At 40.6% G+C, this 12,541-nt stretch overlaps 1 protein-coding gene across 2 annotated transcripts in view; it reads left to right on the top strand.

Moving 5' to 3' along the window:
* LOC118009251 (basic immunoglobulin-like variable motif-containing protein) overlaps positions 1 to 12,541 on the top strand; it is an 80,837-nt gene that overhangs the window by 54,168 nt on the left and 14,128 nt on the right. For both annotated transcript variants that reach the window (XM_035003073.1, XM_035003071.1), the window contains 7 exons: positions 162 to 337; positions 2,266 to 2,381; positions 2,870 to 2,956; positions 4,298 to 4,358; positions 6,575 to 6,718; positions 9,164 to 9,371; positions 9,798 to 10,886. In XM_035003073.1, the coding sequence (XP_034858964.1) occupies positions 162 to 337; positions 2,266 to 2,381; positions 2,870 to 2,956; positions 4,298 to 4,358; positions 6,575 to 6,718; positions 9,164 to 9,371; positions 9,798 to 10,886 (1,881 nt within the window). The remainder of the gene's footprint in view (positions 1 to 161; positions 338 to 2,265; positions 2,382 to 2,869; positions 2,957 to 4,297; positions 4,359 to 6,574; positions 6,719 to 9,163; positions 9,372 to 9,797; positions 10,887 to 12,541) is intronic.

The raw sequence follows: 12,541 nt of genomic DNA, 5'->3' as shown, positions 1-12,541 counted from the left end.
GATTTCAGGCAGATTCCATCAGGGCTAAACATTTTTCAGTTTCACATGAACTGTGATACGGGCTTAGTTTTAGTGTCTAGATGATATCAGTTATTGGGAAATTGAAATTGTGGGGATGAGGGAAGAAATTCCAAAACACTTTCCTTTAACAATTCCTCCAGATATCAGTATTTGGTTAAACCAGGCACTAAGAGGAGTCCGGGATCGCCATGGGAACTCAATAGAAAATGCTCATCTTCTCACTTTGTTTCATCGGCTCTGCAAACTCTTATTTTTTCGAATTCGTCCTATTTTTGTGTTTGATGGGGATGCTCCACTATTGAAGAAACAAACTTTGGTAAGAGTCATCTTTTTTTTTTTCTTCTTGAATTATTAGAAAGGAAGAAAAGTTCATGTAGAATTTTGATTTTCTCTTTAGAATTTTGGAAGCCAAGACTTATTTTGACATATATCCCACTTAATTTCAACTTTTTTTTTAGTTTATCTTGAACAGTCAACACTTTTTCCTTTAAAAAAGGATTATTTGTGAGACTATGTCCTGTGTGCCATGATAAAATTCAACTTTTAATAGAACTACTAAAATTCTCTCTCTCAAATAAATAAAATCTTAAAAAAAAGGGGAGGGCATCTGGGTGGCTCAGTCAGTTAGGTTCAGGTTATGATCCCAGGATCCTGGGATCGAGCCCCAAGTAGGGCTCCCCATGCTCGCTCTCTCAAATAAATAAATCTTAAAAAAAAAAAACAACTACTAAAATTCTTATAATTGAGAGTTTTCCTTTTAGAGTATCTTCTTAGGTGTCCCATGTGTGTTTTAGCTATGCTGCTGAGCATGATAGAGATTGGGGAAAATGCCTCCCTGAATCTGAGATCAGAGTAATTGGAGTAAAGAGTAATTGGATTTTATGTGGTGCCAGGTGTGACTGAGGTGGATTATTGAGGAAGGAAATTGGCCAGGATATGAAAGAATGACATTGAGTTTCTTTATTCTGAAGATAGTTTAAAACAATGTTGGAACAAAGTTGTGAACTTTGGAGTAATTGTATTAACCCCCACCCCCCCCCCCCCCCCCCCGAATGACAGCACCCATTTGGACATAGGACTTTTATGTGTTGAAAATGCCAGCTCGTCACTTCATGCTCACACCAGACAGACATTGTCTAATTAAGTGAGGATGTAGGATAAAAGTAAGGATCGGTAAATGCTTGGGGACATTTATTCCCTTAGGAAAAGGTCTAGACTTGCATGTTGCAGTTTTAAATTATCCAAGGCACATTCTATCAGGTACACCTTGGAAGGATTAGACAGGAAAAAATAACTCCAGAATTTATTTATCTACTAGTAAATAACATCTCCCCAATTCCCCAGCCCCATGATAAAGGTGTTAGTTAACACTACTCTAGTAATCATTTTGTAATATATAAACGTACCAAATCAACACGTTGTACACCTTAAACTTCCATAGTGTTATAGGTCAGTTATATCTTAATTAAAAAAGGAAAAGAATGTTTTGGTATTTCCTCCTTATATTCCACCATAAGCATGCAGAGTATTCCATTTTTTCCTACATGGACATTTTTTAAAAGATAACTTCTATACATTTTAGGATTTCTTATGATATAAACTTGAATGTTGAGGGACAGAGTGGCATGTAAGTAACATATTTTTAATTTTATTTTATGTTTTTTGAGAGGGAGCTAGACAAAGAGCAGGGGAGGGGCAGAGGCAGAGGGAAAGAGAATCTCAAGCCCTAAGAATGGAGCTCGACATAGGGCTTGATCCCATGACCCATGAGATCATGACCTGAGCTGAAGTCCAGAGTCAGACGCTTAACCGACTGAGCCACCCAGGTGTCCCAAGTAATGTATTTTTAGAGAGACCAATGCCAGAAATTGGTTTGGCGTAATAGTGACATTTTAAAGAATACATTAATATAATCCCTTTTGAGAAATGTTTACTTAATTATATATTATTAAGTTGTACGCTTCTTGGGGACATTAAGGGCCATTTAAAAGAAACTGAAAGTAAATTAATAGTTTGCCAAATACTGTATCCTAGCCAGTCCATTTAGTAGTAGGTAGATGGATACTCAGTGTTCTTTATGTAGCAGAAACCTGAATATACCCACTGATATGACAGTTTGGAGGAAATACTAAAGCAGTCATAATCTGAAACTCAGACAAACCAAATTCTATGGAAAAAAGTCACAGAAATGTTTTTAATATACTCATACCCTGAAACAGAATCCTATGTCCTTTGTTTTCACAGGCTAAGAGAAGGCACAGAAAGGATTTGGCAACCACTGATTCCAGAAAAACTACAGAGAAGCTTTTGAAAACATTTTTGAAAAGACAAGCTATCAAAACTGCCTTAAAAAGCAAAAGGCAAGAGGCAAATTATATTAATCTTAAAGACTAAAGGCTTTTAACTTTCCCCTTGAATTCCTCTGGTTCCCTTTCCTTGATTTTAACTTGGCAGATCACAGACGGTGAGATCAGAGGGATAAGTGGGCCAGATCAGAGGGATAAGTGGGCCCGTTTGACCCAGTAATTGGAAGTTGTGAAAATTCTCTGTTAAGTGAGAGTCAGCTTGGATACGGAGCTGACTTCCATAAGGCGCGTCTCCGCGCCTGCAGTTGAGGCTGTGGCCGGGGTGCCGGGAGCCGCAGTGAGCTTCCCCTTTCTCTCGAGGCCACGCTTGCTTCCTATAGCAGCAGCCTGGGCAGTCTGGGCAGCAGGGAGAAACCTGTTCCAGCCCCGTGGTTTTCCCCTTCTCACCCCCTCAGCAGGGCTTGTGTAATCAGCGGGGGAGTCTTCCTGACTCAATGTCCTATTTCCTGTCACCTCTGCCTACGTCTGTGTGTGCTTTTCAGAGATGAAGCACTGCCCAGTCTTACTCAAGTTCAAAGAGAAGATGACATCTATGTTTTGCCACCTTTACAGAAGGAAGAAAAAAACAGGTAAATGGTCAACTATTTAAAAATAGTAATTGTCTATGTATTCAGACAGATACAGACCTTTGTGTTTTTATCTACATGATAAGGCATGTGGGAATTAATGCATCTGCAAATGCATTCTCGACACCTTTTAGAATGTTTTTCAAAGACTGAATTTTTTAGTGACTAACTTGCCTTGTGTTTTGGTAGTTTGTGCTGGTTTGTCTCTTCATTCTGCAGATCGTGTGTTAGCACTGTTCGTGTGTAGATCCTGAAGATGTGGATTTTCATGTTTCCTACCCTTTGCTTTTACGTACTATCTCTACCTGTTTCTCAGCCTGTGTCTTCGGACTCTCAGCACCACGCCAAGAGACCACACACAACGTCCTCCTTGCTAAGTCCAGTAGAAGCTCTGCAGGTGTCAGCCCACTGTACTGTTTAGCTGCACGTGACTCGGCACCTTTGCTCTCCTGCTCTCTGGGAACCTCTCTGGCCACTCTCTCTCAGGCTCCTCTGTGGACTCTTCTCTGGCTCTCTGTTCACTGTCAGCTGCTTCTGTGGCTGAAGTGCAGGCGGAGGGCCTGGCAGTGTGTCTCTGCCCCCACCTGCCTGCATTCCTTTCCCGGAGTCTTCTGAGACACCAAGTGGCTTTTGAATCAGGCCAGTTCTGTTTCTCTTCATCGCTGCCACCATCAAGTACCATAAAGGCTTCCACACTTCTTTCTCTGTCTTTGTCTTTGATCTTCCCTTTCGCTGGAACCCCTACCAGTCAAATTCAATCTCTGCTTTGTGGTGTAGAATCTGTTAAAACCCAAACCTGATAATGTTATTTTGGAGCTTGAAACAGTTCCTAGCTTCTCATTTCTTTAGGATAAAACTTCAGCCTCTTAATCACATGCTTCCCCAACCTCACCAGGCCCTCTTTACCATCTCCAGGCAGGCTTTCTTCCCCTTGTTTCCAGATGTTTATAGAACGTAGTGTTTCTGCCTGGAACACTTGTCTCCATGAACGTTCTGCAGACCCTACAACTAGACCCCTCTCTTATTTGTGGCTAAGTCCAAGCAGTGCAGTTGCCAGAGATTCCAGGAAACTTTAGGGACCGCCCACCCCCCCAATTGGAGAGAGGTGACTCCCCTTATTGCACCTTTAGCAACCTGCTCCTCCCTTGTGATGGACATTGTCAGATCATACTGTAATTGCTCCCTGGCATGTGTCCCCTCCCGACTGTGGGAACAATGACGGTGAGTTTCGTGCCAACCTATTCACCATCGTAGCCCCTAGAACTAGTGGCCCCTTGCCTCCAGAGGTATTTTTATAAGTTGTCATTAAATCATAGATACTGTAAATGTATGCTTGACTTTCAGTTCAGAAGAAGAAGACGAAAGAGAATGGCAAGAAAGAATGAGTCAAAAACAAGCATTACAGGTACTTACGTAATTTGTGAATTTGGAATATATTCTGTTATTTGAAATGAATGACATGAAAATGAATAATGAGGTCGTATGAATTTATGGAAGTTCCTGATAAAAATAGACACATGCCTTCTTCATTGTGTGTGTGTGTATATTCGTGTGTGCGTGTGTACGTATGTACAAACACACAGGCAGCTGTGCACATTTGTATGGCATTTATCATCATGCATGTCTGCGTATCCAAAATAGGCCATCTTTCTTTTACAACCAATCAACTAAACAATAAATGGGTATAAATAGTAATACGTACTTCTATAAAAATATAGAAAACATACCACCCATAAATAACTTCAAGTAACATTTTGATATATATTAGCCCATTCTCCTGCCCCTCTCCTTATGGTTGAATGTCCGTGTGCGTATTTGGGTATGTGTGTGCATGTCAGGTGTACATGTGTGCATATATATGTAAATGTATGTCTGTGCTGATGTTCCAGTTCTCCATTGCTGTGTAACTTGGAGGCGTGAATTCGGTTGTTTGTTATCATCTTCTTGCTGTTCTGGGGGTTGCTGAGCTCAGTGAGGCAGTCCTGTCTGCACGGCTTCCGTGTAAATGCAGGCTGACCATAGCTGGGGCTGGAGTCCCCTCCAAGGCTTCCTTACTCACATGTCTGGTGGTTGACACTGGCTGTCAGTCAGGACACCTGCCTGTGGCTCCTCCGTGTGGCCTGGGCTCGCTCACAGCATGGCCCTGTGTTTCAGGGGCAGGCATCCTAAGAGCAGATGCCTGCCGGGACCTGTGGCCTTTTCTCGTCAGCTTCGGACATAGCGCGGCCTCCCTTGCTACGCATTCTGTCTGTGAGAAGCTGGTCAGTGAGGCCAGCCCTTAGTTAAGGGGCGGGAATTAGATGAAAAGAGGTGTCAGAGAACCTGTGGTCATGTTTTAAAACCACCACCACACTTATTTTAATGAATGACATTTTTACAAATTGAGGTTGTACTGTAATATACAAGTTTTTGGAGTTTTTTTCAAGTTTCTTGAATAGTGGATAACATTCTTTGATTCCCAAGTTAACTGGTTTTTGTATGTTCCTATTATTTTGGTGCATCTGGAGAAAGACTTTTGAGCTACAACCTCAGGCTCCTTCAACTTGTAGAGGTTCTGCATTATTAATACAGCAAATGAGAGCAGTCTTGGTGAAGACCATGAATATTGTGGTCAGAAAGACCTGCATTTAAGTCCAGGCTCTCCTGTGCACTAGCTATGTGATCTTAGACAAATTAACTTCTCCAGGGCTTTATTTCCCATCCCCCCCCCTTTTTTTTGTGAAACAAAAATGATAATGATGCCTTCCTCAGAGGGCTGATGGGAACATTAAGGTGTTCCCTCCGTATGGGGAAAGCAAGGGGTGTTCTGAGCATGACTGGCCTGTCCTAAGTGCTGGCTGGTTGGCACATGCACAAACAACATACCGACCTACAGGAAAGCAAATTCTGTTATTTTATTTTCTTTACTAATGAAGAGTCTTAAAGTACTTTTGGTAATCAGTTAAATTTAGAAAAGTTTTATACTTTTTCATGCCTGTGAATTTCTCACTTGTCTTCACTTCTGATTATAGGTTAAGAGCAAAACAAAATTAATCTAATTAAGAGAATTACAGATATTGTTCAAATTCATAAGGCTCATCCCTGCCTTAGGGCCCTTGTCCTTGCTGTTCCTGCCGCCTGGGATGTCCTGATCAGTCTCGTTGGTGTCTTTCAAGTCCCTGCTCACACGTCATTTTTTAATGAGGTCTTCTCTGTCCATCAAATAAATGTTTTCTCTCTTCCTGTTCTAATCAACTCTCTTATCAGATTAACCAGCTTTATTTTCTTGTTCATTTTTTTTTTATTTGGTTATTCTGTCTTACTCTACCCCTAAGAGTAGGGACCTTGTCTGGCATGATCTGCACAGTACCCTAGCACCTAGAACAGTGCCTGGCACATTAGGGGGGGTCTGGTAAGTATTTTTTCTTCAGAGTGAATCAGTGAGTGAACGGCTACATTCCCCAATCTGCCTATTCACTGATACCTATTGCAGAGTTATGTACAACTGTGTTTAGTCTGTTGCAGATTTTGTAGAACTGTTTATCATAAGTGCAATCATAAGTGCAATAAATATCACGGTAAATAGAATTAAGTGTACAAAATGTAAACTTCATGTAAAAAATGAACTTTTACTCTTTACAGGAAGAGTTCTTTCATAATCCTCATGCCATAGATATTGAGTCTGAAGAGTTCAGCAGCCTGCCTCTTGAAATAAAGCATGAAATCCTGACTGATATGAAAGAATTTACCAAGCGAAGACGAACCTTATTTGAAGCAATGCCAGAGGTGAAATATACAACAGCATATTAATGCTTAGAATGCTTAGAGCGTCAGCAAAATTTTTTATTAGAAAAAAGAGGAAATTGATAAGTATTACTTATATAGTATCTGTTTCCAGTAAACAGCATTTGTGTCTCAGAGAGTCTGTGAAGCATCATGTATTTACAAGTTGAACTTACACATATTTCTTCAAAGAAACCTTTTGACTTTCCACTTAAAACCGGGTGTTGGGATGCCTGGGTGGCTCATTTAGTTAAGGTTCTGACGCTTGATTTCAGCTCGGGTCATGATCTCGGGGTCATGGGATCGAGCCCCTGCATCGGGCTCCATGCTCAGCACGGAATCTGCTTGAGATTCTTTCTCTCCCTCTCACTCTCCCCTTACGTGTGCTCTCTCTCTCTCTAAAATAAATAAGTCTATAAAAAATGAAATAAAAACACCAGGTCTTATCTCCTGGTTCTCTCCTGTGTTCTCATAACACCCTATAATGTCTCTTTATGGTTCTTAGCATCCAAATGTGCCTGTTTTGTCACTTCTGTATTTTCAGCCCCTAGGTCAGTATCTTTCACATAGTAAGTGCTCAGCGTATGCTTAGTGGTTCAATTCTTAGGTTAGTTCATAAAAGTTATTTTAACCCATAATATGCATTGTCTGTAGAATACTAATATAATACAGAATCTAATCTAACTTGATATCCCAGGTGTCTCTTTGGCTGCAGGCCTAGAAATGCACTTGGACCTTCCCCTTCCCTCTTCCTCTTTCTAGACAGTGGTAATAGGAAATTCAGTGGTGAATTCTTCAACTTGGAGCATCTTCTGGTGGTTCTACAGCCACAGACCCTTGGAGCAGGTGGTGCGCGGAGTTGGGGTCAGGCTTGTCTCCTGACCCTGGCACACCATTAATTACTCCTGCTTTTAGTGGGCGAATGAACTTTGTCTTCCTTTCTGCTGCTACCACCTATTATTCCTCACATCATTCTCTAACTCACTGTTAGGACAGAGGATACATTTTACAGCAGCATTGTTCCTAATGAATGGATGTAGTGGTTTTTTTCTATAAACTTTTGGACATTTCTTAAATTGATACCAAAATATGAAAGAGGCAGGCAGGCAGGTCCTATTTCTTTCTCTGTCAGTCCTTTGGTTTTTCCACAAACAGTGTGAACATAGGAAAATGCTCAGGTACACTGAAATGATATACGAAGGACAGAAGTAAATTTGTTTTCATTTCAGGGGAAAAAATCCAGGCTTAGCCTGTGTATCAAGCACTTTATTTCTTGCGTGTGAAAGGATCTCTGGCTGGCTTTTGAGGAAATGGAATTTGGGTTATGTAAACAACATTGGGAAGGCATGGGAAGAAGGAAGATGGTCCCTAATGATTTGTTCCCTTTTGTTCTTTCCCCATCACCGTGGAGCCTGGGATCGGTAGATGGTAGGGTAGAGGGTAGTGTGGCTCAGCAGCCCATGGGACCTGTAATTCTGATAGGGAAGAGAGGGTCTGAGTCATCCAGGGTGGACCTCTGTATCATCTGTACATTGGGCAAATGCAATATTGAGAATAGTAATGATGGTAAGTAATAACATAATAGCAATAGAAGCAGTGTAGCGTTGGCAACCTGTTTTTGATCCCACATCCAACACTCACTAGCCTTGCAACTCTAGGGAGGTTACTGAACCTGTTTGTCTCAGCTTCTTCATTTGTAGACTGGAGATAATGACCTAGGTCTCATGGGGTGGTTGATAATAAAATGGGATGATACACATGAAAGCTCCTACAAGAATGCCTTCACAGAAAATGCTTTATAAATGTTAACTATTATCATTAATAACTGTAATTGCCATGAATTATTAGGTGTCTTTTATGGGTCAGGGACTGTGCTAGGCACTTTACTTGCATATTTTTTTAAAGATTTATTTATTTATTAGAGAGCATGCACAAGAGAGCATGAGTAGGGTAAGGGGCAGAGGGAGAGAATCCTCAAGTAGACTCCCCCCCCTGCCGAGTGTGGAGCCTGTCTAGATTTCACAAACCATGAGATTATGACCTGAGCCGAAACCAAGAGTTGGACGCTCAGCCGACTAAGCCACCAGGTGCCCCACTTTACTTGCATATTTACTTGCATTCCAGAAGGTTATCTATTTATTAAGCCATAATCAAAATGTCACAGTGCTTGGCATGCATTACTGCTTAATAAATGCTTTTTGAATAAACGATTAAGGCACAAACGGTATCCATGATTTCTTTTGCCTAAATCTTTTTGTTTTAAAGATTATTTTTTAATAAGGCAGTTACAGTTTTTTTCCTAGTATTCAAATTTTACTGTTATAATATGAAAATGTCACCAATGGAAAAAACCAGTTGCTCTTTGTCCCTTTGTGGGGAAAAGGATGGAAGTGTGGGAATATTATCTGTATTTAATACAAAAAAATAATTTTATTTATTTTATTTTAGGAGTCTAATGACTTTTCACAGTATCAGCTCAAAGGCTTGCTTAAAAAAAACTACCTAAACCAACACATAGAAAATGTCCAAAAGGAAATGAATCAGCAACAGTCAGGACAAATCCAAAGGCAATATGAAGATGAAGGGGGCTTTTTGAAGGAGGTAGAGTCAAGGAGAGTGGTCTCTGAAGATACTTCACATTACATCTTAATAAGAGGTATTCGGTACCATCACTTACCTGATGATTAAAAACCAAAAATATGTTATGTCTCTGAATTCTAGGAACTATCACCCTACTTATGTAATAATAAATATATGTAGCTATTAATGAATACCTACTATTGTACCAACCCTCTTTGTTTTTATTTATTTAAAATTTATTTATTTACTCTCAGTATAATTAACATACAGTGTTATATATTAGTTTCAGGTTTACAATATAATGATTCAACAGTTCTGTACGTTACTCAGTGCTCGTGTACAAACCCACTTTAAAATTAAATAACAAATTAACTCTTAGTGCTGTTTAAATGAAAATTTATAACTTCATTCATGAGAACCAGTATTCTTTTATTCATCTTACTAGAAGCATATTGTCTCACTGTACAACTATATAATGAGAAATGTTTTAATTTTTCTTAAGGTATTCAAGCTAAGAAAGTTGCAGAGGTGGGTTTAGAGGCTCTTCCTTCTTCCAGCGAAATGCACAGCAGGTCTTTTGACATGAAGTCATCTCCGTGTGAGAAACTGAAGCCAGAGAAAGAGCCTGCTGCTGCCCCTCCTTCTCCAAGAACTTCCCTGGCCATGCAGGCTGCCATGCTGGGAAGCAGCTCAGAAGAGGGGTGGGAGAGCGAGACTCAAAAGCAGTCTGATGTGAAGAATGCACCTGTGTCACCGCTTACTCTCTTAGCCATTCAGAAGGTTCTTGATGATGATGAAGACATGGAAGCACATGCTGGAAATGACGTGCAGGCAGGAGGGTCAGGAGTGAAAACACTGCTTGAGAACAGTTGCCATGAAGAAGTTGTTGGAGGCCTGACAGAAGGAGACGGAGAAGGAATGCTGTTGCCATCAGGACCCCATCTAACTCGTGTGAACTCTGCACATGAAACCAGCCCTGACAGTGACAGGAGGCTGGCAGACTCTGCTCATTTGTCCCGTCCCGTCTTCTGTCCAGGCAGCGAATCTGGTGTTTCAAAAGAAGAAATGTCACTTATGCACATGGTGAGTGAAGCCTTTCAGACAAGCGATGAGTCTACGGTTGAGGGTAGAAAAGACCCAGTTCCTTCAGAAAGCACAGTGGTGATGCACAGCGATGCACCTGGACCCCAGAGTGGGACACAACGGACACTAGTACCTTCGATGAGTTCACGCTCTGTATCAAGAAATGAAATATACACCAAAGAGCCTGGGCTGCAAGACCTTTGTCCATCAGGCCCCAAATATGATTCCTCTGTTCTTTCAAGTGATGATGAAGCAGAAGGTGAAAAAAATCCCGTTTCTGAAATCATGGACACTGTCAGTTGGCAAGAAATGAGTAATACACAAAGTGTCCCTGCAGAGGCAATAAGTAACTTGGAAAATGCAGTATCCTTTAATTCTAAAGAGCACGAGAATTTCCTGAAAACCATCCAAGAACATGAGACAGTGGAATCTGCAGACCAGGACTTAATTTCAGTTCCAAAGGCCATGGAGCCAATGGAAGTGGACTCTGAAGAAAGTGAATCTGATGGTAGGTGCTTGTGCTCTTCCAGATATACACAACTGTAGGGTTTTACATCTCCAGGAACGGAGAGATCCTGCAGTGTAGTCTAGTTCCCACTTTTGTTCCGATGATGAACCAGGACCCCAAAAAGGTGAAATGACTCTCCCAAGGACACACAGCTGGTTCTTTTTTGTTGTTGTTTTTAAAAGGAGGGAGTACCAGTTGGAAAAGGTAGAAGTGAGTCTTTTAGGTTTTTTTAACTTTTTGTTTTGAAATAATTATAAACTTAATAAAGTTGAAAGAATATTACAGAACATTCTGGTTCCTTCACCCAGTACCTCAATGGCTAGCATTTAACCACATTTGCTTTATCATATCTCTTTATATATGTTTATATACATATACATGTTTACTATATATCTACATCTATACAGACTTCTATGTGGTCGATCCTCATTATTCACAGATTTCTTATTTGTGACATTGCCTGCTTACTAAAATTTATTTGTAACCCCAGAATCAATACTCAGCGGTAATATCTTTGTGGTCACTCATGGACCTGAGTAAAGTGGCTAGAAGTTTGAATTGCCATACCACTCCCAGCTGAGGTTGAACAAGGTGTCACTCCGCCTTCATGTTGCAGCTCTCCCACAGAGGTGACCAGAAGGTGAATATGGGAGAGAGCAGCACAGCTGTAGATCAAGAAGCTCTGGTTCGGGTTAGTTGGATGGGGTTTGAATCCCAATTCCAGCACCTGTTAGTGGGGCAGCCTCAGGCAAGTCCCTTAACACTCCCAAACCTCATTTTCTCTTTCGTAAGATAAAGAAATTAGAGTTTGCCAAGATGGGTTGTTTTTAGGATTTGCGATTTTAAATATATTTACTCTATGAACAAGGATGTATTCGTGGATTAAGTGTTTACAGTGACTTTATAGAACATACTGTTGTGAATAACAAGAATTGATTGTACACACACACAAGCTAACTTTTACTGGTGTCTGCTGAATTTCTCCATTCTTTTTTTTTTTTTAATTTTATTTTATTATGTTAGGTTAATCACCATACATTACATGATTAGTTTTTGCTGTAGTGTTCCATGATTCATTGTTTGCGTATAACACCCAGTGCTCCATGCAATACGTGCCCTCTTTAATGCCCATCACCGGGCTAACCCATCCCCCCACCCCCTGTTTCTCCATTCTAAAGTTAACTGTTTCTCCTTTGTAATTAGTATTTTATGGAAAGGCTGTGTAAAGTAATTTTTTGGAAAGGCTGTCTATGTAAAGGCTGTTGTTCCTGAACAAATCTTTGCTTACTTATTTCAGCATTCATTGATGATTTTTACCTAAATAAATGGTTACTATGATGGCTGCCAAATGGCAGTTTTCTAGTTCTAGTTTACATCCTTTTCTAAGGAAGATCTTTCCCTCTTCCCCATTTACTGTTTTTTTAATATCCGTGTGGACCCAAGAGTTTATCTGCTTTATTTAGTGATTTATGATGCTGTTGTACTTTATGGTTGGAGTCGCCCTGGCTTTGGCCAGTGGGGGCCCCCTTCAGGCTGGCTTCTGTGACTTTTGACACTTCCCTCTTATAGTTTGAGCATTTCTTTACTTTCTGATCAAGACATTCCAGATTTATCTTATACTTTCCCTGCCCTGCCCTGTCCCTGGATCCAGCCAG

This window comes from Mirounga leonina, unplaced genomic scaffold (genome assembly GCF_011800145.1).
Source record: "Mirounga leonina isolate KUSES-001 unplaced genomic scaffold, KU_Mleo_1.0 Mir_127, whole genome shotgun sequence".
In the NCBI taxonomy this organism is placed as follows: Eukaryota; Metazoa; Chordata; class Mammalia; order Carnivora; family Phocidae; genus Mirounga; species Mirounga leonina.
Note: the sequence above shows the minus strand (reverse complement) of the source record. Positions and strands in the feature narration are given on the sequence as shown.